Here is a 24,383-nt window from a genome sequence, read left to right on the forward strand (position 1 = left end):
ATATGTGAAGACATCCAGAACAATCCTGCTTGCTAGCTCAAAAGGTTTGGTCGGTTCTGCCCTCTCCCTCAAAGTTTCACCAAACCCACCTGCTCCCAAGAAGTTTCTGAGCAACCCTTCCTGCCCCCAAAGGAATTCTGTCAAATCCCATTTGCTCCTGACAGAATTCTGAGCAATGGCACATAATACAGTGGTGCTTGAAAGTTTGTGAACCCTTTAGAATTTTCTGTATTTCTGCATAAATATGATCTAAAACATCATCAGATTTTCACACAAGTCCTAAAAGTAGATAAAGAGAACCCAGTTAAACAAATGAGACAAAAATATTATACTTGGTCATTTATTTATTGAGGAAAATGATCCAATATGTGAGTGGCAAAAGTATGTGAACCTCTAGGATTAGCAGTTAATTTGAAGGTGAAATTAGAGTCAGTTGTTTTCAATCAGTGGGATGACAATCAGGTGTGAGTGGGCACCCTGTTTTATTTAAAGAACAGGGATCTATCAAAGTCTGATCTTCACAACACATGTTTGTGGAAGTGTATCATGGCACGAACAAAGGAGATTTCTGAGGACCTCAGAAAAAGCGTTGTTGATGCTCATCAGGCTGGAAAAGGTTACAAAACCATCTCTAAAGAGTTTGGACTCCACCAATCCACAATCAGGCAGCTTGTGTACAAATGGAGGAAATTCAAGACCATTGTTACCCTCCCCAGGAGTGGTTGACCAACAAAGATCATTCCAAGAGCAAGGTATGTAATAGTCGGCAAGGTCACAAAGGACCCCAGGGTAACTTCTAAGCAACTGAAGGCCTCTCTCACATTGGCTAATGTTAATGTTCATGAGTCCACCATCAGGAGAATACTGAACAACAATGGTGTGCATGGCAGGGTTGCAAGGACTTCTTCCCTCTCCTTCAGAAGGTTTGGCCAATCCTGCCCTCTCCTTCAGAAGGTTTCACCAATTCTACTCTCTCCTTCAGAAGGTTTGGCCAATCCTGCCCTCTCCTTTGGAAGGCTTGGCCAATCCTGCCCTCTCCTTTGGAAGGTTTGGCCAATCCTGCCCTCTCCTTTGGAAGGTTTGGCCAATCCTGCCCTCTCCTTTGGAAGGTTTGACCAATTCTGCCCCCTCCTTCAGAAGGTTTGACCAATTCTGCCCTCTCCTTCAGAAGGTTTGGCAAATCCTGCCATCTCATTCACAAAGTTTGGCCAATGCAACCTTCCCTTTTTGAAAGTTGACCAGCTCAATAATGTCCCCAAAAGCTCAAAACTGTCAGATGTTCCTATCCTTATGGGGACATTTCATTCTCACCAAGATGTATATATCTTATACCTTTAATGTACCGGTACAGTTTAGCTTTAACTGACACAGCAGTTCTGTTATATTCTTGTGAAGTTCTGCTGAATGTTGCTGCTAAAACCACCTTGTCAGCACCATATAAACATCTCTATTTGGAAGATTAGCACCTTTTATTGACCTGGCTTTGCAATACCATCAATGTCAAAACCTTTCTCAAGAAATATGGAGGAACATCATGAAAATGTCTAGCAGAGCCAGATACCAAACATTTCTTTATTAAATGCTCCTTTCACCAATTTGCAGTGTTTCTGGAATCCACAGTTTGGGTTTGATGCATAGGTCTTCCAGGAAAAGTATGATTGGGAACATTATGCAGTAGGACATATGCAGGATCTTTTCCACAAGATTTATTCTTCCATTCATTCCCTGTGTATTTTTTTTGTCCATGTCAAATAACAGACTCTTATAAGAGCTTAAGTTTGTCTAGTAGTTGCTCTCATGTAGATATTTACTGTCAGGGCTTTTATGGAGTCTCCATAACATGGACTATAACATGGAATAAGTGCTGCATTCCTGACCAACAGCCATAAAATCCAAGAGAAATGCACAGAAAAAGAGAGATGAAGAATAGGAAAGAAGAAAGAGTGAAAGCTCCAGAGTTGCAAATGATTGAGCAATACATATTGTGCATTTACTGTATATTCAAACATGCATTTCTAAGGGACAGATAACCACAAATAAGTCACTTTTGTCAAGTCTATCATTTCGCTGTAAATCAGACACGTCTCCATTACGAGGAGTCTTGAAACTGCTGCACTGTTTTGCTGGCAACATTCCTCTAAAGGTTAGCTTGGGTGAAACAAGTGTCTCAAATACAAGCACACATCGTACGGTATATTTTACAAGGTTTTATATCCACAGAATAATCTAAAATGGGTTTTCTGGTTGTTATTATATCCCATACAGAAATATCACAAACATTTCTAATGGTTGTCACGTGATTATTTGAGTGAAATGTGATAAAGGTGCATTTCAATATGCTGTGCATGTCTTACACATCTTGAAATTAATAAACACGTGCCAATTAAGCAGTGAAAATAAATGAATCATTTGCTAGAATCACATGAAAAAAACACATTCAACATTAAATTGAGAAAATATTAATCATTTTTGAAACAACAGCAACAACAATAATAATAATAATAATAATAATAATAATAATAATTGAAAATAAATTAATCTTGTGCTAAAATCACAAGTAAAAAATAAAAACACATTAAACATTCTACTATGAAAAATATTAATCGTTTGTGGAATAATAATAATAATAATAATAATAATAATAATAATAATAATAATAGAGTCAGCCCTGTGATGACCTGGCGACTTGTCCAGGGTGTACCCCGCCTTTCGCCCGTAGTCAGCTGGGATAAGCTCCAGCTTGCCTGCGACCCTGTAGAACAGGATAAAGCGGCTACAGATAATGAGATGAGATGAGAATAATAATGGAAATGTATTAATAAAAAGGAAAAAAGAAACAAAAACTTGAAAATAATTAAATATGAAAAATACAGGTTGATGCCCTCTATCAATCATGAATCATGTTTTAAAAAAAGATGTAAAACAAAGTGAAAATTAAAAATGTATGCACTATATTTTCTTGCTTAACATAACAAATAACACAATGTAAAGAAATCAGAAAATCTCATCTCATCTCATTATCTCTAGCTGCTTTATCCTGTTCTACAGGGTCGCAGGCAAGCCGGAGCCTATCCCAGCTGACTACGGGCGAAAGGCGGGGTACACCCTGGACAAGTCGCCAGGTCATCACAGGGCTGACACATAGACACAGACAACCATTCACACTCACATTCACACCTACGGTCAATTTAGAGTCACCAGTTAACCTAACCTGCATGTCTTTGGACTGTGGGGGAAACCGGAGCACCCGGAGGAAACCCACGCGGACACGGGGAGAACATGCAAACTCCGCACAGAAAGGCCCTTGTCGGCTGCTGGGCTCGAACCCAGGACCTTCTTGGTGTGAGGCGACAGTGCTAATCACTCCACCACTGTGCCGCACTGAAATCTTAACATTTGAAATTAAATTAATAATTAGTAAACAAATACAAAAATGAACAAATTCACTTGCCCTACATCATCCAACCATCTTTTATCTATGCCACTTATCTGTCAGGGTTGAGCTGGAGCCAATCCTATATAACTTTGGGCAAGATGTATGGTTCACCCTGGACAGGGCTCCAGTCTCTCGCAGGGCTAACACACAGACGAACAGCCATTAACACTCACGGACAATTTAGAGTAGCCAGATGTCTACATGTCTTTGGACTGTGGGAGGAAACCCATACAAGCACTGGGAGAACATGTAAACTCCACACAGAAAGGTCCCAGTCAAGGTTTGAACTCAGAACCTTCTTCCTTTAAAGCTAGACGGCCTTTCGATTTCATAAAATCGGTGAAATTTAGTTCCCTCTGAAATTTCATTATTGTGATATACGTTTATTTCTGTAATATCTCACAAAATATCAGGCCATTCTGTGGCTGGGAAGTTATTTAATTTGAGGGGATTAAAGCAAATAATGTGCATGAAATCGCTCACTTTGCGCAGTCAAGCAGACAGAGGAAGTCCGTGTGTGTGTGCATGCACAGGTTTACCTTCTTTTTTGTTTTGTGTTTTATGGCAGCTGGCATCTACAGTGTTGCATTACTGCCATCTACAGGTTTATCTTTGATGGTACACTGACAGTTCCATCATTCTGTCGCTAAACGAACAGCTGATCACACCGAGGTGCTCGCTGACCACCGATATTTATTAGTTTAGTCCTGCGTTTCCTTTCCTTCGTATATAACATAACATCTTTTCTTCTCACTTTCTGTTACTGTAGTCGGTCTTTCATGTTTCATTCGCACACACATCCTCCATTTTTCTCTCCTGTTTCAAATTTGTATCCCACAATGCCTTGTGCCAACGGGGAAAGCCCACCATGTGATGCATGATGTAGTATCTTGTATTGCGTCATGGTGAAGCAGGAAAAAATAATGGAGAATTAGGGCCACATGGCTTTAATTCATTAATTGTTCTATTTTAAACAAAACTAATAAAATTGGAAGTCTGTGATTCAAATTCAGTAGCTTTGAGTCCACTAAACAAAATAATTAGGCGTCGAGGAAAATTATTTTTATGACCTACACTTGAAAAATCTGAAAGGCAGTCTAGCTTTAAGGCTACAGTGCACACCACTCTAACACTGTGCCGCTCCTGACATCAAATTATAATAAATTTTAAAAATATTCAAACAAAAAATCATGTGAAAGTATATGAAAATAAATGAATTGCATATAACAAATCTCTCTCATCTCATTATCTCTAGCCGCTTTATCCTTCTACAGGGTCGCAGGCAAGCTGGAGCCTATCCCAGCTGACTACGGGCGAAAGGCGGGGTACACCCTGGACAAGTCGCCAGGTCATCACAGGGCTGACACATAGACACAGACAACCATTCACACTCACATTCACACCTACGGTCAATTTAGAGTCACCAGTTAACCTAACCTGCATGTCTTTGGACTGTGGGGGAAACCTTAGCACCCGGAGGAAACCCACGCAGACACGGGAAGAACATGCAAACTCCGCACAGAAAGGCCCTTGCCGGCCCCGGGGCTCGAACCCAGGACCTTCTTGCTGTGAGGCGACAGCGCTAACCACTACGCCACCGTGCCGCCCCGCATATAACAAATGAAAAGAAAAAAAAGAAAAGCATAAACACATCCAATACATGTGAAAAGTCCATGAAATGTGTGAAACATAACATGAAGTATTAAAAAAAATAAAAAAAAACTTTTTATGGATCAACAGTTCTTTTGCTCAAATTAAAAAGCATATACTACTTGGTTTTGTCGTTCTTTCCCTCAACACTCATGCTTGTGGCTTGAAACCTTACCAAATCTTTGCCACAAGATGGAGCCGCGAGTTTAAGCCTTTCATCTCACCTACAACCCTCTGTCCTCATGCTTCTCAGAGTCTCAAGCTCCTCTCTCCATCACATACTGACATCTGGTAAGCAGATTTTATCTTAAGCAAGGATTTCTTCCCAACCTCCGCAGCTTTGTACTTACAGGAGTCAGGTTTACTCCTGTTTCTGCTGTAAATTTGCATGGGGTGTTACAATGTGGTGCCAAATGTACAGATTTTCTTTGGGAGGAAAAAAATGTCATCTATTTTCCTGGCAAAAATGAACAGTGTGACTGATATGGTACCAAGCTGGCAGATCGAGAGAACTACTTTTGCAGTGGGCCACAAAAAGATGGATGGAACACAAACAGTTCATAACATGTTATTATGAATATCCATTTGCATTTCTTGGAATGAATGTCGACCTCTTTTTAATTATGAGCAATCATTTCCAATGGGTTTAAACAAACAAACAAGCAACAAAAAAGTAGAAATATTAGAAGAAAACTAAGAACAAGTTAGATAAATTAGATTAAAAGTTAGATTAAAAATTTACAGCTAAATTTATCCAAGTTAGTTTATTTAAAATACATTTTAAAAAGCAAATAAAACAATTAATTTCCCCAAAGTTCTTGGCTAAATCACGTCAAAATTGTGACAACCTCCACCCCTTGTGCTTTTTCCTGTCAGTCCATCCTCAGGGCATGACATATTGGAAACACAAAGGTGAGCGTGAGCTCCAAAAGGCTCTCTGGAGAACAGGGGAGGCTGGTGGAGTCGCTCCGAGCCAGACTATAAAAGCTTCTCTTTTCCTGGCTGAAGCCACTTCTCTCTCTGAGCTCCTTCTAAAGGAGGTGTCAGGATGAAGCTCCTTTTTGCAGCTGCCTTTGCACTGTTTGCGCTTTCTACCTTTGACCAGGTAGATTCCTCTGCTTATGATAAAATCGTGACCCACAGCCGCATAAGGGCAAAGAAGCAGGGGTAAGAAATTATTATTATTATTATTATTATTATTATTATTAATAATTGGATGCTTTTTCTTTTTTCTTTTTTAAATAAATCTAACATAAGTAAGATATATGGAGTGATTTTCACAGAGTACTTTCAAGTTTATTATTAACATTATTATTATTAATAATAATAATAATAATAATAATAATAATAATAATAATAATTGGACGCTTTCTTTTTTCTTTTTTTAAAATAAATCTAACATAAGTAAGATATATGGAGTGATTTTCACAGAGTACTTTCAAGTTTATTATTAACATTAATAATAATAATAATAATAATAATAATAATAATCTCATCTCATTATCTCTAGCCGCTTTATCCTTCTACAGGGTCGCAATAATAATAATAATAATAATAATAATAATAATAATTGGACGCTTTCTTTTTTCAAAATAAATCTAACATAAGTAAGATATATGGAGTGATTTCCAATGAGTACTTAAGTTTTTGTTTTTTTTTAATCTAACATAAGTAAGATATATGGAGTGATTTTCACAGAGTACTTTCAAGTTTATTATGAATTATTATTATTATTATTATTATTATTATTATTATTATTATTATTAATAATAATAATAATAATTGGACGCTTTCTTTTTTCTTTTTTTTTAAATAAATCTAACATAAGTAAGATATATGGAGTGATTTCCAATAAGTACTTAAGTTTTTTTTTTTTTAATCTAACATTAGTAAGATATATGGGCTGATTTCCACAGAGTACTTTCAAGTTTTGTTTTTTGTTTTTTCATAAAAGTGCTTACATTTATTTTCATGCACATTCATTAATAAAAATATTGATGAATATGCACTTTTTTCTTTTGCACATTTGCATTTCCATCCATTATATGATGTTTACATACTTCATTAATGCTCCTTTCTAATGGCACTATTTCATGATGCATGGTATTAATTTCCCAAATTCACTAGCCATTCATCAGCTTATAATTTTAATCCTGTACCTTATAAAGATAAAACATGACATGTTTTAGAATGCAATGTTTTTATAGTGGTTTGACTCAATATATCATCTTTCCCTTGGTGTTTCTGCTCAGCCCGAATGTGTGTGCACTCCAGCAAGTGTCAGGAACCAAGAAGAAGTACTTCAGTACTTGCCGTAACTGGCACCAAAGAACCATCTGTGGAAAGGAAGCGTAAGTGGGGCATTTTATAACTCCTTGGGCCTGTTAAATATGTCTGCTGGGACATTCCAGGGGTCAGAGGTTAAAAGTTCTGGCAGACCAATTGTTTCCATACTGCAGTCCTGGCATGTGAGGCTGTAAAGACCTGGAGGTTCAAGTGCATTCATGACTTTTAACAAACCTCAGAAGGCATTTTAAAAGATAAAAGTTAATTAATATCATTCACAAGGCTTAATTAGTATAAAGTGGAGAGGAATGAGAACAAGGGTTGCTGCTAATGATTAAAACATACCACATGACTGGATTAGAGCATTGGGGCTTTGTTCAAACAGCTCACCTTAAATTTCCACCCACAGGCAAATCATCCGGTACATCTGGTAGCTACAGATGTGAATCCAACCTTAGCGTTGGCTTCATATTACAGAGTAGATGTTTGGGAGATGTCTCTGATACAGCTAAGCAAGCTGATAGAGCAGATTGGAAAACTTCTCACTTCTCAAAAACTCCAGTTGTTCCAAAATGATGAAAACAAGACAGATAGTCAAATTGATTACTGCAAAGCAAAGTTCCAGTCTTCATGACAATTTCTCATGATGACTCTTTGATCGGTTCTGGTTTTTGGCCCAGAAGTGGGTCATGTTGAGTCTGTGATGCTTCTGGTTTCCATTTCTTTTTCCATGGTTAAAAAAGAGGAGGAGGGGGGAAGTTGAGGGTGTGGGGGTTAGGGGGTGCTGGAGAGACAGCCTCACATGCCATGAAGCAATCTGGCCACAAAGAACCAGCTCTCCCAGTGTTCTTGGTCTTGCCTTGGCGCCTCTCCTCAAACTTGGAGCTCAGCCAGACCAGACGCTCTTGTCAGCTTCAGATGTTCTACGGTTTCTACACTGGTCTTTTTCTGTAGACTCAGCAACCCTTCGTTTAACAGTGGAAATAACCACATCTGTGTCCGTGAGCCAATTATGAACATTCTCCTTATGTGCAGAGTTCATGCAGAGCTCAACACTATGAGTTTCCATGATCCAGCTTGCTTTCACAAAACTACAGCAGCACCTTTAGGGTTCCTGTTTCTGTAGTTTAGCTTCATCCCTCGTTTAACATATTTGCCCTAGCAACATAGGGTCTTCAGGCAGTGCTATTAAGTTTTATTAAGATTAGACCTTCAAACAAAGCTTAATCCTAGCACCCAAAAATCTCATCTCATCTCATTATTTCTAGCCACTTTATCCTGTTCTACAGGGTCGCAGGCAAGCTGGAGCCTATCCCAACTGACTATGGGCGAGAGGCGGGGTACACCCTGGACAAGTTGCCAGGTCATCACAGGGCCGACACATACAGTAGACACAGACAACCATTCACACCTACGGTCAATTTAGAGTCACCGGTTAACCTAACCTGCATGTCTTTGGACTGTGGGGGAAACCAGAGCACCCGGAGGAAACCCACGCAAACACGGGGAGAACATGCAAACTCCACATAGAAAGGACCCTGTTGGCCACTGGGCTCGAACCCAGAACCCTCTTGCTGTGAAGCGACAGTGCTAACCACTACACCACCATGCCGCCAGAACATTTTCCGCCTCTTGATAAATCCTTGGAAGTTTGAAGTAGAACCCAAGGTTTCTCTTTGAGAAAAAGTTAAAAGTAGAATCCTTTTATAAAGCTAGATCCCTTAACCCTTCTAGAAGGTACTCTTTATTAGGAGGTTGGTAACCACTAAAGTACAAAAACCCTTAAGGGTTCCTTGGTTGTCCCTCTAGGGGTATGCTTTAAGGTCCTATGTAAAACTCTACCACTGATAAGAAAGGGTTCCAGGAGGCTAAGAGCCCTTTTTCTAAGTTTGCATCAAGAACCAGAAGAGTTTAGCTAGATTTTTTAACACCTGATAGGTTCTTGGTGTTAAGATGAAAATAACTACAAATAATTTGGAGTTTGTTCTACACATTTATCCAAGGTTTGAGCTCCAGCACCACCAGGGGGCTGCCCACATTGTTGGGCCCTTTGGCAAGGCCTTTAACCCTACTTGCTCAACCCAAGAGAGATGTGGGGAAAAAATGTAGATCACCAACCAACCAACCAACCACCACACACTTACCAAGAGGGGAAAAAAAAGTTCTTCCAGGGTTCTTAAAGATTTGTTGGAAAATTAAAGATTATTAGCTACCAAAAATACCTTTGGAGATTTTTTAAGTTGAAGATATGTTACATTCAGATTTTTCCAACTGGCCTTCAAAGGTCACCAACCATCCTATTTGAGAGTTCCTACATTTCTGAAAGAGTTAATATATCTAGCTTTAGATTACAGTGTGGGTTCCAGTTCCAGCGAACCAAGAACAAATGCACAAACCATTTGCTTCCGTCCTAAATATTTTGACTTGTCCCAAGAATATTTCATTTTAATACTTTCCATCATTAATTTAAGAATAACCACTGGTTCCATTACTGACCAAGAAAAAAAAAAATCTCATAAAACGCATTAGGAAACTCTTAACTGTAGCTGTGGCAAAAGTGTTTAAGGTTACCAGAACAGCAGTCAAAGCCTTCCTCCTTGCATGGGAGACATGTTTGAGACAATCTTGTTTTCTTTTGGCTAGTCGCCTAGAAGTATAACAGATATTGCAGTGATCTCACCACTGAGCCTCCTCGCTTCCTCCATGATTGCTGTGCTTCAAAGATCTTGCCACAGTCAAGTCTAGTACTCTGCCATGACCTCAGTGCTCTTGTTCCCAGCCAAAAAAATGGTGCCCAATTCCTGTCTGTTGCCTCTGGTTCCTCTTTGAACTTCTAATTAATTTCTTCTCAGCTAATTATAAGTGTACTTCATGAAAGCACTCCATGGTTTCCACTTTGTCTCTTAGACAAAGGCCATGAATGGAGCTTTTCCCAGGTTGATTTATATACTTTCGTCTCGCCAGGTGTTACAACAGCCAGGCTGAGGAAACATATGGAATCATTTACAGATGTGGGGGCTTTCCAGAACTGCAGCCAACTAACTATCACCTCCTATAACCCCTATGCGCACACACACACACACACACACACACACACACACACACACACACACACACACACACACACACACACTCGGTATCAGAGAAATAGCCTAAATCCATCTACCAGAAGTTAAAAGACAGCTCTTAAATCAGAAGGTAGGGAATAATTTTCTCGAACAGCAGCTTGAACAGTAGTTCTGGCTGTAACAAAAATGGGAAGTTTATGTTAATGCACTTGTTCTCATATGTTAATGTTTCCATAGTAATAACTCATTCACAGGGACCTGTATAGTGTACCTTCACATAATCTAAGGTGAATATATACCTTAGATGTATATAAGGTGAATAATATCTCTCCTGCCGCCCCCCTTCTTCCCCCCTTTTTTAAATTTTCCTCCTCCCCCTTCCCCCTCCTCTCTTCCCCATATCTTATTCTTTTTATATTTGTATATGTAAATACTTAATTTATTTTAATTTATCTAGAAGTTTTCCTCTATTTCTTTTCTCTGTTTATCTGTAATGATGCTGCTGGAATCTTAATTTCCCTGAGGGAACCCTCCCAAAGGGATCAATAAAGTTTTATCTAATCTAATCTAATCTAATCTAATCTAATCTAATCTAATCTAATCTAATCTAATCTAATCTAATCTAAATATTAAAAATCAGGTTATTTAACAAATAAAAAACATAGTAGAAGCATTGATATGGTGAAGGTTTCTGCTACCCGTAGGAGTTATTTATGGGACGTTTTGAAGGATTATTAACATTTCTGTTACTGTACATTTAGTGAAATTTGTACTTTCTGGTGTCTCTGGAACACAAGAAGTTGCTTTTTCACTGTGTAAAAAAAAGAAAGAAAAAAACAAAAACAATTGTCTAATTACTTTCAAGAGAATAAAAGATGGTTTATAGCTGCTATAAGGCTTGGCACAAAAGTTATAGGGACTGTCAATAATAATAATAATAATAATAATAATAATAATAATCTATATAGTCATGATTTATAGATATTACATGGTTGCGCGAAAATATGAAGTTAATCTTCAAGTGGTGAACATATTCACGAGTGAGCGAAATGAACATTTTCAACACAAGAAGATAGACTTCATATATCCATGCCACTGTGTAATGTTTTTTACATTATATAGAAACATCCACACACAAAAAAACAAAAACCCACACGCAAGTTCGCGATTTTGGCAGTACGTGTCTAGTCAGTGGGAAAACACTGGGAGTGACGTCATCAGAGTGAAATATCAGGAATTATTATACATACAGGATGCTTTTCGATGGAATAAAAACGTGTGTTCTATTCCCTTCTAGCGGTTTTCATTCATTTGGTTCGATAGCATGCAATATTGCGAAAATATCGCTTATCCTACGTGTATTACATCACTCTACCCAATGGAGAATGAGCATTGAATATGGTTTATGATATTGCATGGTTGTCAAGACAACATGACGTTACACGTCGGAGTTGATGTGAATCTCCAATGAGAACGTTTTCTGCTGTGCATGCGCAGAAGCATTTCTTTGTTCGCCGGGAAAGAGAAAGACACGCTGAACACGTGAAAGGCTACCAAAACTTCCTTAGATGTTCTTCACACATATTTACAAGAGAAAAACATACCAACAGACATCGAAAAACTGGAAAAGAGAGTGTGTGTGTATATAATAATAATAGGGTGGCACGGTGGTGTAGTGGTTAGCGCTGTCGCCTCACAGCAAGAAGGTCCGGGTTCGAGCCCTGTGGCCGGTGAGGGCCTTTCTGTGTGGAGTTTGCATGTTCTCCCCATGTCCGTGTGGGTTTCCTCCGGGTGCTCCGGTTTCCCCCACAGTCCAAAGACATGCAGGTTAGGTTAACTGGTGACTCTAAATTGAGCGTAGGTGTGAATGTGAGTGTGAATGGTTGTCTGTGTCTATGTGTCAGCCCTGTGATGACCTGGCGACTTGTCCAGGGTGTACCCCGCCTTTCGCCCGTAGTCAGCTGGGATAGGCTCCAGCTTGCCTGCGACCCTGTAGAAGGATAAAGCGGCTACAGATAATGAGATGAGATGAGATAATGGTATTGGCTAACTTTTTTCATGGTATATCAGATATATTCCATTCAGCTACTCGTCTTTGACTCATTCAGTATCATGCTAGCTGAATGGAATATATCTGATATACCGCTCAATGCCAACCATTATTATTTAAATGTGTCACTCAGATCTGTGATGTATTTCATATGAAAAATGCAAATTTTTCAACACGAGAAGATAAACTTCACATCTTCAAGCCAATGTGCGATTTTCTTTTTATCATATCGACACATTCGCAAACAAAAAGTACCCAAATTTATCAAAACAATTCATCGATTTTCTCACGAGTGACATGTTGTCATGGTTTCCGTTCTCCATGTCCTGGATGTAGTTTGTATGAAAAATACGAATGGCATATTTACCAGTAAAACACTCACGTCTAAGATTGTGTGTGTGTGTGTGTGTGTGTGTGTGTGTGTATCCTTTACCTGGCAGTCTAACTGACAACTTGAGTTCAAAACCAATGTTTCCTTCGGTTGGCAATTTGATTTCAGTATACAGTCAGGAAAAAAAAAAAAATGTTGCTAATCACATGGGCCAAAATGCTGGAGTGGGCTAAATATTTTGCTTCAGAGAACTGTTAAGAATGTTGTGGAAATGTAATAATAGTGTGGCACTCTTGCTCAAACCACAGAGCCACATGCCATGTTTATATAATTATATAGGGAGTTGATGATCGACATACAGTATTGTCAGGACCATGAAACATGCTGAAGCATCCAAAAATGGTCAGCTAGTTTATATGGCCTGTAATGTAATGGAATTACGGTTTAGGTCTTGTTGCTCTTTTGTGATGGGTGTACAGGACGGAAGTTACGCTTCCATTAAAGTGCCTTTTTTCTTCTTTTGTAGTCAAGTTGTCTATGAGTGCTGTCCAGGATACACGAAGCTGGGAGATCTGCCTGGCTGTCCTGCTGGTGAGTAGTTTTATTTGATATCAATACACAGAATGCCTTCGCCTGTAAGGATCCTGCTTATGCCACTGTTAAATTGTTGAATCTGACCAGTTAGAAGGTGTTGATTATTTACAATGGCAGTAGTGCTAGGTCTAAGATCGTAGTGTTAGCTCATTAAGATGGCAGGTACTCCATACAAGTATAAAAACTAACACAAAATGTGTTATTTACCAAACAAAAATGTATGATTAAAGTTTTCTGTCCTGAGAGGTTTGCATAACATTTATGGAAGGAGTATCAGGTATCAGCACATTTGTAACAGCCAGTAAATTTTCCGCCACAGAGTCATTTTCAGAGCCTGGTGAGGGAATGACTGTTTATAGCTGCTATAACACAAATGACAACACAACCTAACTTGTCTCATACAGTAGGTGTTCCCCAACAGTAATGTGATGATAAGTGGCAAAAAAAAGTGCATTGTGCCATTCTTTAATAGACTGTCATTGGCAAATTTCCATGGTACAAGAGAAATAAACCACTTTAGTGCATGCTGTTATTTTCCAATGGAAAACAATTCACTGTGGTGTTACCAACTGTTTATTCCTTACTTGGGACGAGCTTCTAAAATTATTACAAATTAGTGCACATGTATTCATGTATATGATTTCATTATTCTCGGGAAAGACATGAGACTGGCCAATGTGAAGAAATAGTGTTGTAATGGATATACACCCATTTTCCTCCACAGCTGTTCCTATTGACCATGTGTACGGCACCCTTGGCTTAGTGAATGCAATCACCACACAGGAGTACTCAAGCTTGTCCAAACTGAAGGAGGAGATTGAAGGAGTGGGATCTTACACCTTTTTTGCCCCCAGTAACGAAGCTTGGGATCTTTTAGATGTGGTATTAGCAGTATATTTCCTATTTTACAAACTTCTGTTTAAGAGTCACATAAATTATTTATTCATACATACACAGTGGATATAAAAAGGTGTACACACCCCGTTAAAATGATAGGTTTTTCTGATGTAAAAAAATGAGACGATAAATAATTTCAAAACTTTTCCCACCTTTAACGTGACCTACAACCTGTACAATTCAATTGAAAAACAAACAAATCTGTTAGGGGGAAAATCATAATAAATAAAAAATGTACAATAAGCTGGTTGCATAAGTGTGCACGCCCTTAAACTAATACTTTGTTGAAGCACCTTTTGATTTAATAACAGCATTCAGTCTTTTTGGGTTCACACCTGCCATCAATTAAAATGACTCTGATTAACTCCAAAGTTCAGACCTTGACTCAGTTGCGTCCTCCAGCAAAAGCCAGGGTTCACAGAGAGCTTACAAAGCATCAAAGGGATCTCATTGTTGAAAGGTATCAGTCAGGAGAAGGGGACAAAAAAAACTACAGCGTTAGATATACCGTACCATGGAGCACAGTGAAGACCGTCATCAAGAAGTGGAGAAAATATGAGACAACAGTGACATTACCGAGAAATGGACGTCCCTCCAAAATTGATGAAAAGACAAGACGAAAACTGGTCAGGGAGGCTGCCGAGAGGCCGACAGCAACACTGAAGGAGCTGCAGGAATTTCTGGCAAGTACTGGTTATGTACTACATGTGACAACAATCTCCTGTATTCTCCATATGTCTGGACCATGAGGACGGGTTGCAAGATGGAAGCCTTTTCTTGCAAAGAAAAACATCCAGGCCTGGCTAAATTTTGCAAAAAAAAACCACATCAACTCTCCCAAAAGCATGTGGGAAAATGTGTTATGGTCTGATGAAACCAAGGTTGAACTTTTTGGCCACAATTCCAAAAGGTATGTTTGGCGCAAAAACAACACTGCGCATCACCAAAAGAACACCATACCCACGGTGAAGCATGGTGGTGGCAGCATCATGTTTTGGGGTTGTTTTTCTTCAGCTGGAACAGGGTTGGAGGGAATTGTGAACAGTTCTAAATACCAGTCAATTTTGGCCCAAAACCTTCAGGTGTCTGCTAGAAAGCTGAAGATGAAGAGGAATTTCATCTTTCAGCATGATTCTGATCCCAAGCATACATCGAAATCAGCAAAAGAATGGCTTCACCAGAAGACGATTAAAGTTTTAGAACGGCCCAGCCAGAGCCCAGACCTAAATCCAATTAAAAATCCGTGGGGTGACCTGAAGAGGGCTGTGCACAAGAGATGCCCTTGCAATCTGACAGATTTGGAGCGCTTTTGCAAGGAAGAGTGGGCAAATATTGCCAAGTCTAGATGTGGCAGGCTGATCGACTCCGACCCAAAAAGACTGAATGCTGTAATTAAATCAAAAGGTGCTTCAACAAAGTATTAATTTAAGGGTGTGCACACTTACACAACCAGCTTATTGTATGTTTTTTTTTTTTTATGTTTTCTCCCCGAACAGATTTGTTTGTTTTTCAATTGAATTGTACAGGTTATAGGTCACATTAAAGGTGGGAAAAGTTTTGAACTTATTTATCATGGTCTCATTTTTTTTTACAGCAGAAAAACCTATCATTTTAAGGGGTGTGTACACTTTATATCCACACACACACACACACTTATAACACATCATAATTTACCAGACTTGTCTCTTACAAAGATGAGATCCAGTTGGCAATGTATAGTAGCTAGTTCCTTCAGTTTGACATGTTCTGAATTTAATTAAAATCCTTAAATATCCCAGTTTATTCCGTTGGTAGGTTGACATCAAGCCAAAATATGAACTGTTATCAATGTGTTTTCTTAACAGTGATATCTTTTCTGCTCTCCAGGAAGTGAGGGGTGCTTTGGTGAGCAATGTCAATATCGAGCTGTACAATGCTCTGCACTACCACATGGCTGACAAGCGCTTCCTCACCAAAGACCTGAAGAATGGACTCATCCTCAAGTCAATGTACAATGACCTTACTCTTCACATCAATCACTATCCCAATGGGGTAGGTGCTTTTGAGAGTGGGAGTTCTTTAAAAAGTTTTTTAAAGATATGACAAAGTAAATTTGTTAATTTGTTCAGTATATATAGAGAATGAAGTGGTTTTTTTCCCTCCCCCTGTTGTTAAGGTGGTTACGGTCAACTGTGCCCGGATCATTCATGGAAACCAGGTGGCCACCAATGGAGTGGTGCATGTCATCGATCGTGTTATCACTACTGTGAGCAACACCATTCGGGATGTGCTGGATATTGAGGATGAGCTGTCTACTCTGAACGTGAGTGATGGTTTGTTCATCATAATCAGCAGAAACATCTATCTATCTATCTATCTATCTATCTATCTATCTATCTATCTATCTATCTATCTATCTATCTATCTATCTATCTATCTATCTAGGATATAACATGGTTGCACGAAGATGTGAAGTTTATCTTTGAGTGGTGAATGTATATGTCATGCATGAGTGAAGCGAACAAATGATATATTTTTCAACATGAGAAGATAAAGTTCATACCATGTAATGTTCTTCATATTATATGGACACATCCACACACACACATACACAAAATAATAATGCAACTTAATCAAAAGAATTTTAATTTTGAACTGGTTCGCCATTTTGACAATGCATGTCCAGTCAGTAGAAAAACACTAGGAGTGACATTATCAGAGTGAAATATCAGGATAATTATACATACCGGACACTTTTTCAATGGAATAAAAACGTGTTCTATTCCCTTCTAGCGGGTTTCATTCATTTGGTTTGATAGCATGCAATATTGTTAGCATATCGCTTATCCTATGTGTATTATGTCACTCTACCCAATGGAGAATGAGCATTGAATATCTCATCTCATCTCATCTCATCTCATTATCTCTAGCCGCTTTATCCTGTTCTACAGGGTCGCAGGCAAGCTGGAGCCTATCCCAGCTGAGTACGGGCGAAAGGCGGGGTACACCCTGGACAAGTCGCCAGGTCATCACAGGGCTGACACATAGACACAGACAACCATTCACACTCACATTTACACCTACGGTCAATTTAGAGTCGCCAGTTAACCTAACCTGCATGTCTTTGGACTGTGGGGGAAACCGGAGCACCCGGAGGAAACCCACGCGGACACGGGGAGAACATGCAAACTCCGCACAGAAAGGCCCTCGCCGGCCACGGGGCTCGAACCCGGACCTTCTTGCTGTGAGGCGACAGCGCTAACCACTCCACCACCGTGCCGCCCAGCATTGAATATGGTTTACAATATTGCATGGTGGTCAAGACAACGTGATGTCACATGCTGGAGACGTAAAACTTCCACGCTAGCGAGCAACCGTGACAATTTGTAAATAAGCATGGCTGCCAGGTGTGCTTCGTTAAATACGGAAGATTATGAGAGAATTTTGAAAGAGAAAGACGCGTTGAACACCTGAAAGGAATGTATAATAATAATAATAATAATAATAATAATAATAATAATAATAATAATAAATAATATTGGCTGTTTTTTGGCCATGATATATCAGATATGTTCCATTCAGCTATCATGATACTGAACTTGTCTTCAACTCATTCAATATCATGCTAGCTGAATGGACTATATCTGATATACATGAGAAAAATCCAGCCAATATTATTTAAATATGTCACTCAGATCCACAAACTATTTCGTCTGAAAAACTGCAAGTTTTTCAACATGAGAAGATAAACTTCATATCTTCAAGCCAACATATGATTTTATTTTTATTATATAGACACATCCACAAACAAATATTACCCAAATTTATCAAAACAATTCATTGATTTCCTCATAAGTGACATATTGAGATTTATGTCACAGTTTTGGTTCTCCATGTCCCGGATGGAGCTCGTACGAAAAATACAAGTGGTGTATTTCCCAGTTAAACACTTGTGTCCATATAATATATACATATAATACTCTTAGAGAATTAGTTTGAGAAGAGTTTGAAGAGAAGAGTTTGGTGGATGGACTGATAATGCTCGACATTATACTTTTACAACAATGTCTTTACCATGTTGGTTCCATGGAGTCCCGATTTAGAAAGCTTCAATCACTGACTATCCAGAAAACCAGTGATGAACCCTTTCAGCAAAGATCTTATTATATTGTCTAAAATTTGATATTGTTCCATATTTAGCAGTAATATGGATATTTATGTCTTTGGCTTTGTTTCAGACTGTGGCATCCAAAGCTGGTCTGTTGGAGAAGATGGGCAAGCCTGGCCACTTCACTCTGTTTGCTCCCACCAATGAGGCCTTTCATCATCTAGAGAAAGAAGTAAAGGACAGACTCATGAACAGCAAAAGTTCCCTCCAAGGTAAATTGGTGATCCACGTCTTTTACATCCTTGGAAGTATTTTCTCAAACAAAGCTTGGAGAACAAAAGACAAAATGTTGAGTCTGCATCTAGATTTCAGCCTTTGCAAAATGTGACACTTTCTTCCATTTTTTAATGAAGTGCAAGTCCAAGGAAAACCATATGATGACTCCCACAGGACATGTTTGCTGATTTGAGTGAACCAAGTTCTGTGCAGTGGGAATTCTCAGACAGTTGGCAAACAGCAGCGAAACCACATTTAAGCCTACACTGACAATTAGATTGAGTTATTGTTTTATTTGAAGCACCTTGGTGAGAACTATGCTCATACATAGTTACTTATTTGCATTGGACTTCAGAACTATTTCTTTAACTGTTGGACGTGTAAAGAAATGTTTTCTCTTGAAATACTAATCACTTAATGTGTTGTCTTTCAATGGGGAGAGGGTCCAAAGAAATGTTCGTGGTCCAAATAGTGGACTTTTTTTTTTTTCCTCCTAGCATAGCTCCAATGTAAACTGCAGGCATTAGAGAAAGATCAAAAGATGCTAAGTGAGTAAAGCAATCTCTGCACAGGGCCAAGTTCAGTGGAGCAGGAAACAGCTGCTTGTTTTACAATCCATGAAAACTTGGCAGTGTCTCGATTATTGCATTTCAAATATTCCAATGTTAGTCCTTTGAAAGTGTCCTCCACTTGAGGATGAATGGTGTGGAGTTGTTGACAAGCTTACTGTCAAGGGATCCAAGGGTTCCTAGGGAGCCTTGGGTTCATCATTTGGTGCATTTACTGCCTGGAAGAGATATGAATTACATCATAGTGAGTTTTGGGTGGTTTGTTTGTGGAAAGAAAACATTACAAGGTAGAGAAAATATCTAGCAGAGGACTACTAGAAACAGTCCACGATGCTTCCAAGTAAGTGTGCAACACATCACCACTTGGTTCTGTTCGAATTTCAGCTCAAAGTGGGTGTGGTCTAAACCTGAATTATTATTATTATTATTATTAAGTACACACGAACGTTACCACTATTCCCTTGGAAACACTATAAACCACTGGGGAAAAAATTAAATTAAATTTAAAAAATAAATAAAATAACATGTAGAATGTCAGCGCGGGCGGCACGGTGGTGTAGTGGTTAGCGCTGTCGCCTCACAGCAAGAAGGTCCGGGTTCGAGCCCCGTGGCCGGCGAGGGCCTTTCTGTGCGGAGTTTGCATGTTCTCCCCGTGTCCGCGTGGGTTTCCTCCGGGTGCTCCGGTTTCCCCCACAGTCCAAAGACATGCAGGTTAGGTTAACTGGCGACTCTAAATTGACCGTAGGTGTGAATGTGAGTGTGAATGGTTGTCTGTGTCTATGTGTCAGCCCTGTGATGACCTGGCGACTTGTCCAGGGTGTACCCCGCCTTTCGCCCGTAGTCAGCTGGGATAGGCTCCAGCTTGCCTGCGACCCTGTAGGACAGGATAAAGTGGCTACAGATAATGAGATGAGATGAGAATGTCAGCGCTGTCAGTATGGTGTGTGAATTCTGACTCTGACCGTTCCTCAGCTTCAGATCACTCAAGTTCTTGATTCGTCTCAACTTGATATGTGAGAAAAGTGACTGCTCCCTCGTACCCATGTAAAAGTAAAAACAGAAGTCTGAGTAATGTTTCTGGCAAACCAGTGAATAGTGTGCCTTTTATTCATATCTGTATTTGTATCTGTTTAGTACACATTTATCTGTTCATGCTAAATAACACATTTTTATTCAGTTACATCCCTAATAGCCATTAACTGGTTGACAGCAATAACAAAATACTAAAAGTGCCATCTCTTCCACAGCCGTGTTCAATTACCACCTCTTGGACTCAGTCCAGTGCTCAGAGGCCATCATGAGTGGCACCTCGCATGAGACTGTGGAGGGCAGCAACATCGAAATTGGCTGTGATGGAGACAGCATTACCGTTAATGGTGTCAAGATGGTGCACAAGAAGGACATTGTCACCAGTAATGGAGTTATCCACCTGATTGACCGGGTGCTCATGCCAAACTCAGGTTAGCTGCAGCTTATATATCTTGTTTGAATTTTTATTCAAATGATTTGAGAACTAACCACCACACTCTGAGAATGCATCATAAACTAAATTCTGAACATCCCAGTTGGCACTTTCTCTTACAAGCTAAACAGGTGTTGGAGCTGATTGGCCATTCAGAGTCCACCTTTGGGGATATGGTGTCAGAGCTGGGTCTGTCAGCAGCCATGAGACCGAAGGCTGAGTACACACTTCTGGCTCCCCACAATATAGCCTTCAATGGTATGTTACACAAAATGAATTCCTGATGCCGCAGTCACTTTTGGCAGGATTCGAACATGTCCTCTGTCTTTTCTTCACTGAATTATTGGTTCAATGTTCTCTTTCAATTTTACTGTCTCATTCTTCGCACATGCTATTTTTCTCTTTCACTCACATTGCTGCTGCTTATGAAACATCAAATGTGTACATTTTTATTTCTGTATGGATATGGAAAACTATTGCTTCATTACCAATAGTTTTTATGATGTTAAAGGGAATGATATGGGCTGTTTCACAATCAGGGTGTACGTTTCGGGTCTGCAATAGTCCAAAAATCAAACCTCAGATTTTTATTTGTTTGTTTCTCTGCTGCCAAAAATGACCTTTTGAGATGGAAATGAACTGCGCAGAATTTCAGAGCAACAGATCATATATACTGGGCATGTTACTTGTGGTGAGAAGACGGCATATACATGGTGTATTTCTAAATTTGACCACCTTTCTTATAGTCGACAAGAGTAAGGGATACAAAGTGGAAAACTGTTGAGTGATTTTCAGGACAAATTTTCAAGTTCTGTGCAGCGGTTTGTACACGGTCGTAACTGTAATCACAACTGAAGTGGTGACCATAATCCTTGTGGTTTTCCAGAGAGGACACTTTTTGACAGGCTCACATTTCAACCATATGTGAAGCTCCGCTGCAAAAGTGTCTCACATCTGTTTCAAGTCTTGTTTTTTTTACTGTACAGCAAAAACAGAGTATTCTGATTCAAAAGAGACACATATTTTCTTAAAAACAAATAATTTACAACCTCATCATATGGTGAGTGATTTCCCGAGAGGACATTTTTGACGGACAAAGGATCCTGTCAGAGGCATTTAGTTTACAAAAAACTGTAACTTCCACTTAAATATCTTTCTATTGTGAATGAATGTATAGTATACGTCCCAAAGTAAAACCGAGTTAGTGCTAAAAAATACAATTCTGAATTTAACCAGTAAACTCTAAGTGCAATAATTAAAGTAGAATGCAATGAAATGACCACAAGGTCAAAACTGAGCCTGTATCTGACTCTTAAACATATTTATAAGAACTTATAAGAGACATTAGTGCTGTAGGTAGAGCTGTAGGTGTGTCCCTGTAAAATAAGGTAGAAGAAACTCCAGCATATATGCTGGAGTTTCTTCTACCTTACCAGCTAGCTCCTGCAACTAGGTCCAGTATATATTATATATACAGTATATATATATATATATATATACACTGTATATATAATATATACTGGACCTAGTTGCAGTATATATTATATATACAGTATATATATATACTGTATATATAATATATACTGGACCTAGTTGCAAGAGCTAGCTGGTGTTTTTCCAAAAAGAAACCACGATTGCGAAACAGCCCATGATGAGGATGAGGACCCCTCGTAAAGATGAGTAGTAAGAAAAAAAATCCACCTTTTGCTGAAGTCAGTTCACCTCACACTGAAAAAAATGAGAAAAATCCAACCTTTAATTCAAATAAATTTATTCAGAGAAAAACATATCCCTCATCAAGAAATAATTATTTTCAACAAAGAGCACATGTGGTACTATTATCGGAAATTATAGTGAACACAATCTAACTGAAGCATGTTTCCCATTTAAATTGTACATGTGTGAGTTGATTGGAGTGTGTAGGAACGTTCAAGCTGTAATCCATGACTTCCTGATTAACTGGGGAACAAATATGAGGTGACTTATGAAAAATTGTGTCTAGGATACTTTGGGTCACACAGAGAAAAGGACCATGGCGAATAAGTTTTGTACTGGAAAATAAATGCAGAGCCATTTTGAAAAATATAATTGAATAAAAAAAAAATCCTGTAGGACTAAAGAATCCATGCCAATCGTAATGCAGATTTTAAAATAAATACATAAATTCAAATTCATGCAAATTAAATAATTAGAAAAAAGGTGTAGTCACTAATTCCAATCCCAACCCCTGTATTTTTCCAAAAGCCAAAATTATTCTAAAGAATGATGAAGATGCAGAAGACCATGTACTAGTACATCATATAAGAGTGTCACAGTAGAGTGAAATGCATTTCCTGGAACTCAGTCCTTCTTCTTGCTGATGTTTGCCATAGAGGAGATAATGTCCATGGACCATAGTGACCTGAGAATCATTCTGGAAAACCACATCCTGAAGAAAAAGATTTTATTGAGTCAGCTATTTAATGGCCAACGTCTGGAGACTCTGGGAGGAAAGTTCCTCCGGGTGTTCGTCTACCGTACCGTGAGTATCTACAGCTACACCATCCACAGCACACTAGCTGAAAGGAAAAAAAAAAAAACACCTCACTTTTTTGGCTTGTTTGAAAAGATGTGAAATTTGTGGGTTGAGTTGAATTCAGTGGTTGCAGAAACCAACCTGGACTTGTTCCAGGTGAACCTCAATTTAACTTCATTATAAACATAAAAAAATTGCGTTCTTTATAAAATCACCAATAATCTATGACAAATTAGGTGAAATATTGGAAATGGCACTAACCATCCAAAACAAGCAGCCGATCGTGTCAAAAATAGCACAATATTAACTGCATCAGCTGCTAATGCAAGAACAACAACTAAAGAAATAAACAGTGTCACGTACTTCCAGGATAATTAAAAAAAAATCCTTTATGTGTCTTTAAGGCTGTCTGCATTGAGAATGCCTGCTTGATTCGAGGAAGCAAAGAGGGGCAGAACGGTGCTCTTCATCTCATGAAGACTCTGATCAAACCAAGTGAATCCAGCATGTTCAAATTACTGACTGATCATGGAGGCTTCAAGTAAGAACCTTAGACATTCAATACAGTGCTTTATCTAGTTAGGATTTACATTAGAGGGCGACATGGTGGTGTAGTGGTTAGCACTGTCGCCTCACAGCAAGAAGGTCCTGGGTTTGAGCCCAGCAGCCAATGAGGGCCCTTCCGTGTGAAGTTTGCATGTTCTCCCCGTGTCCGAGTGGGTTTCCTCCAGGTGCTCCGGTTTCCTCCACAGTCCAAAGACATGCAGGTTAGGTTAACTGGTGACTCTAAATTGATCGTGATTTATCTCTGTTTGTCTCTATGTGTTGGCCTTGTGATGATCTGGTGACTTGTCCAGGGTGTACACTGCCTCTCGCCCATAGTCAGCTGGGATAGGCTCCAGCTCACCTGTGACCCTGCACAGGATAAGCAGTTACAGATAATGGATGGATGGATGGATGGATGGATTTACATTAGGAGTCAAAAGTCAAAAGTGGACACAGCCACTTAAAGAACTTTCTTCATACATGCAACAATGGACACCCTGGTCATAATTTTTATACCAAATGGGGAGAGATTTAGAACAAGGTTATGAGTATGGAAAGCAGGTCCATGGGTGGCGGTTTATTGGGCGAGTTTAACAGTCCACAACTGCCAAGATTG

General features: G+C 39.1%; 1 protein-coding gene across 2 annotated transcripts in view; it reads left to right on the forward strand.

The window, feature by feature from the left end:
- Nucleotides 1-6,071: 6,071 nt before the first annotated feature.
- Nucleotides 6,072-24,383, forward strand: part of postnb (periostin, osteoblast specific factor b) — a 37,101-nt gene continuing 18,789 nt past the window's right edge. Inside the window, exons 1-11 of one of the 2 annotated variants that reach the window (XM_060897722.1) lie at nucleotides 6,072-6,253; nucleotides 7,339-7,437; nucleotides 13,348-13,412; nucleotides 14,140-14,297; nucleotides 16,179-16,343; nucleotides 16,468-16,614; nucleotides 18,530-18,671; nucleotides 20,492-20,704; nucleotides 20,830-20,964; nucleotides 23,079-23,227; nucleotides 23,626-23,762. In XM_060897722.1, coding sequence (XP_060753705.1) covers nucleotides 6,135-6,253; nucleotides 7,339-7,437; nucleotides 13,348-13,412; nucleotides 14,140-14,297; nucleotides 16,179-16,343; nucleotides 16,468-16,614; nucleotides 18,530-18,671; nucleotides 20,492-20,704; nucleotides 20,830-20,964; nucleotides 23,079-23,227; nucleotides 23,626-23,762 — 1,529 coding nt within the window. In that variant the 5' untranslated portion in view covers nucleotides 6,072-6,134. The remainder of the gene's footprint in view (nucleotides 6,254-7,338; nucleotides 7,438-13,347; nucleotides 13,413-14,139; nucleotides 14,298-16,178; nucleotides 16,344-16,467; nucleotides 16,615-18,529; nucleotides 18,672-20,491; nucleotides 20,705-20,829; nucleotides 20,965-23,078; nucleotides 23,228-23,625; nucleotides 23,763-24,383) is intronic. The other variant, XM_060897723.1, reaches the window with a different exon arrangement.

The sequence above is a fragment of the Neoarius graeffei genome, chromosome 17 (assembly GCF_027579695.1).
Source record: "Neoarius graeffei isolate fNeoGra1 chromosome 17, fNeoGra1.pri, whole genome shotgun sequence".
In the NCBI taxonomy this organism is placed as follows: domain Eukaryota; kingdom Metazoa; phylum Chordata; class Actinopteri; order Siluriformes; family Ariidae; genus Neoarius; species Neoarius graeffei.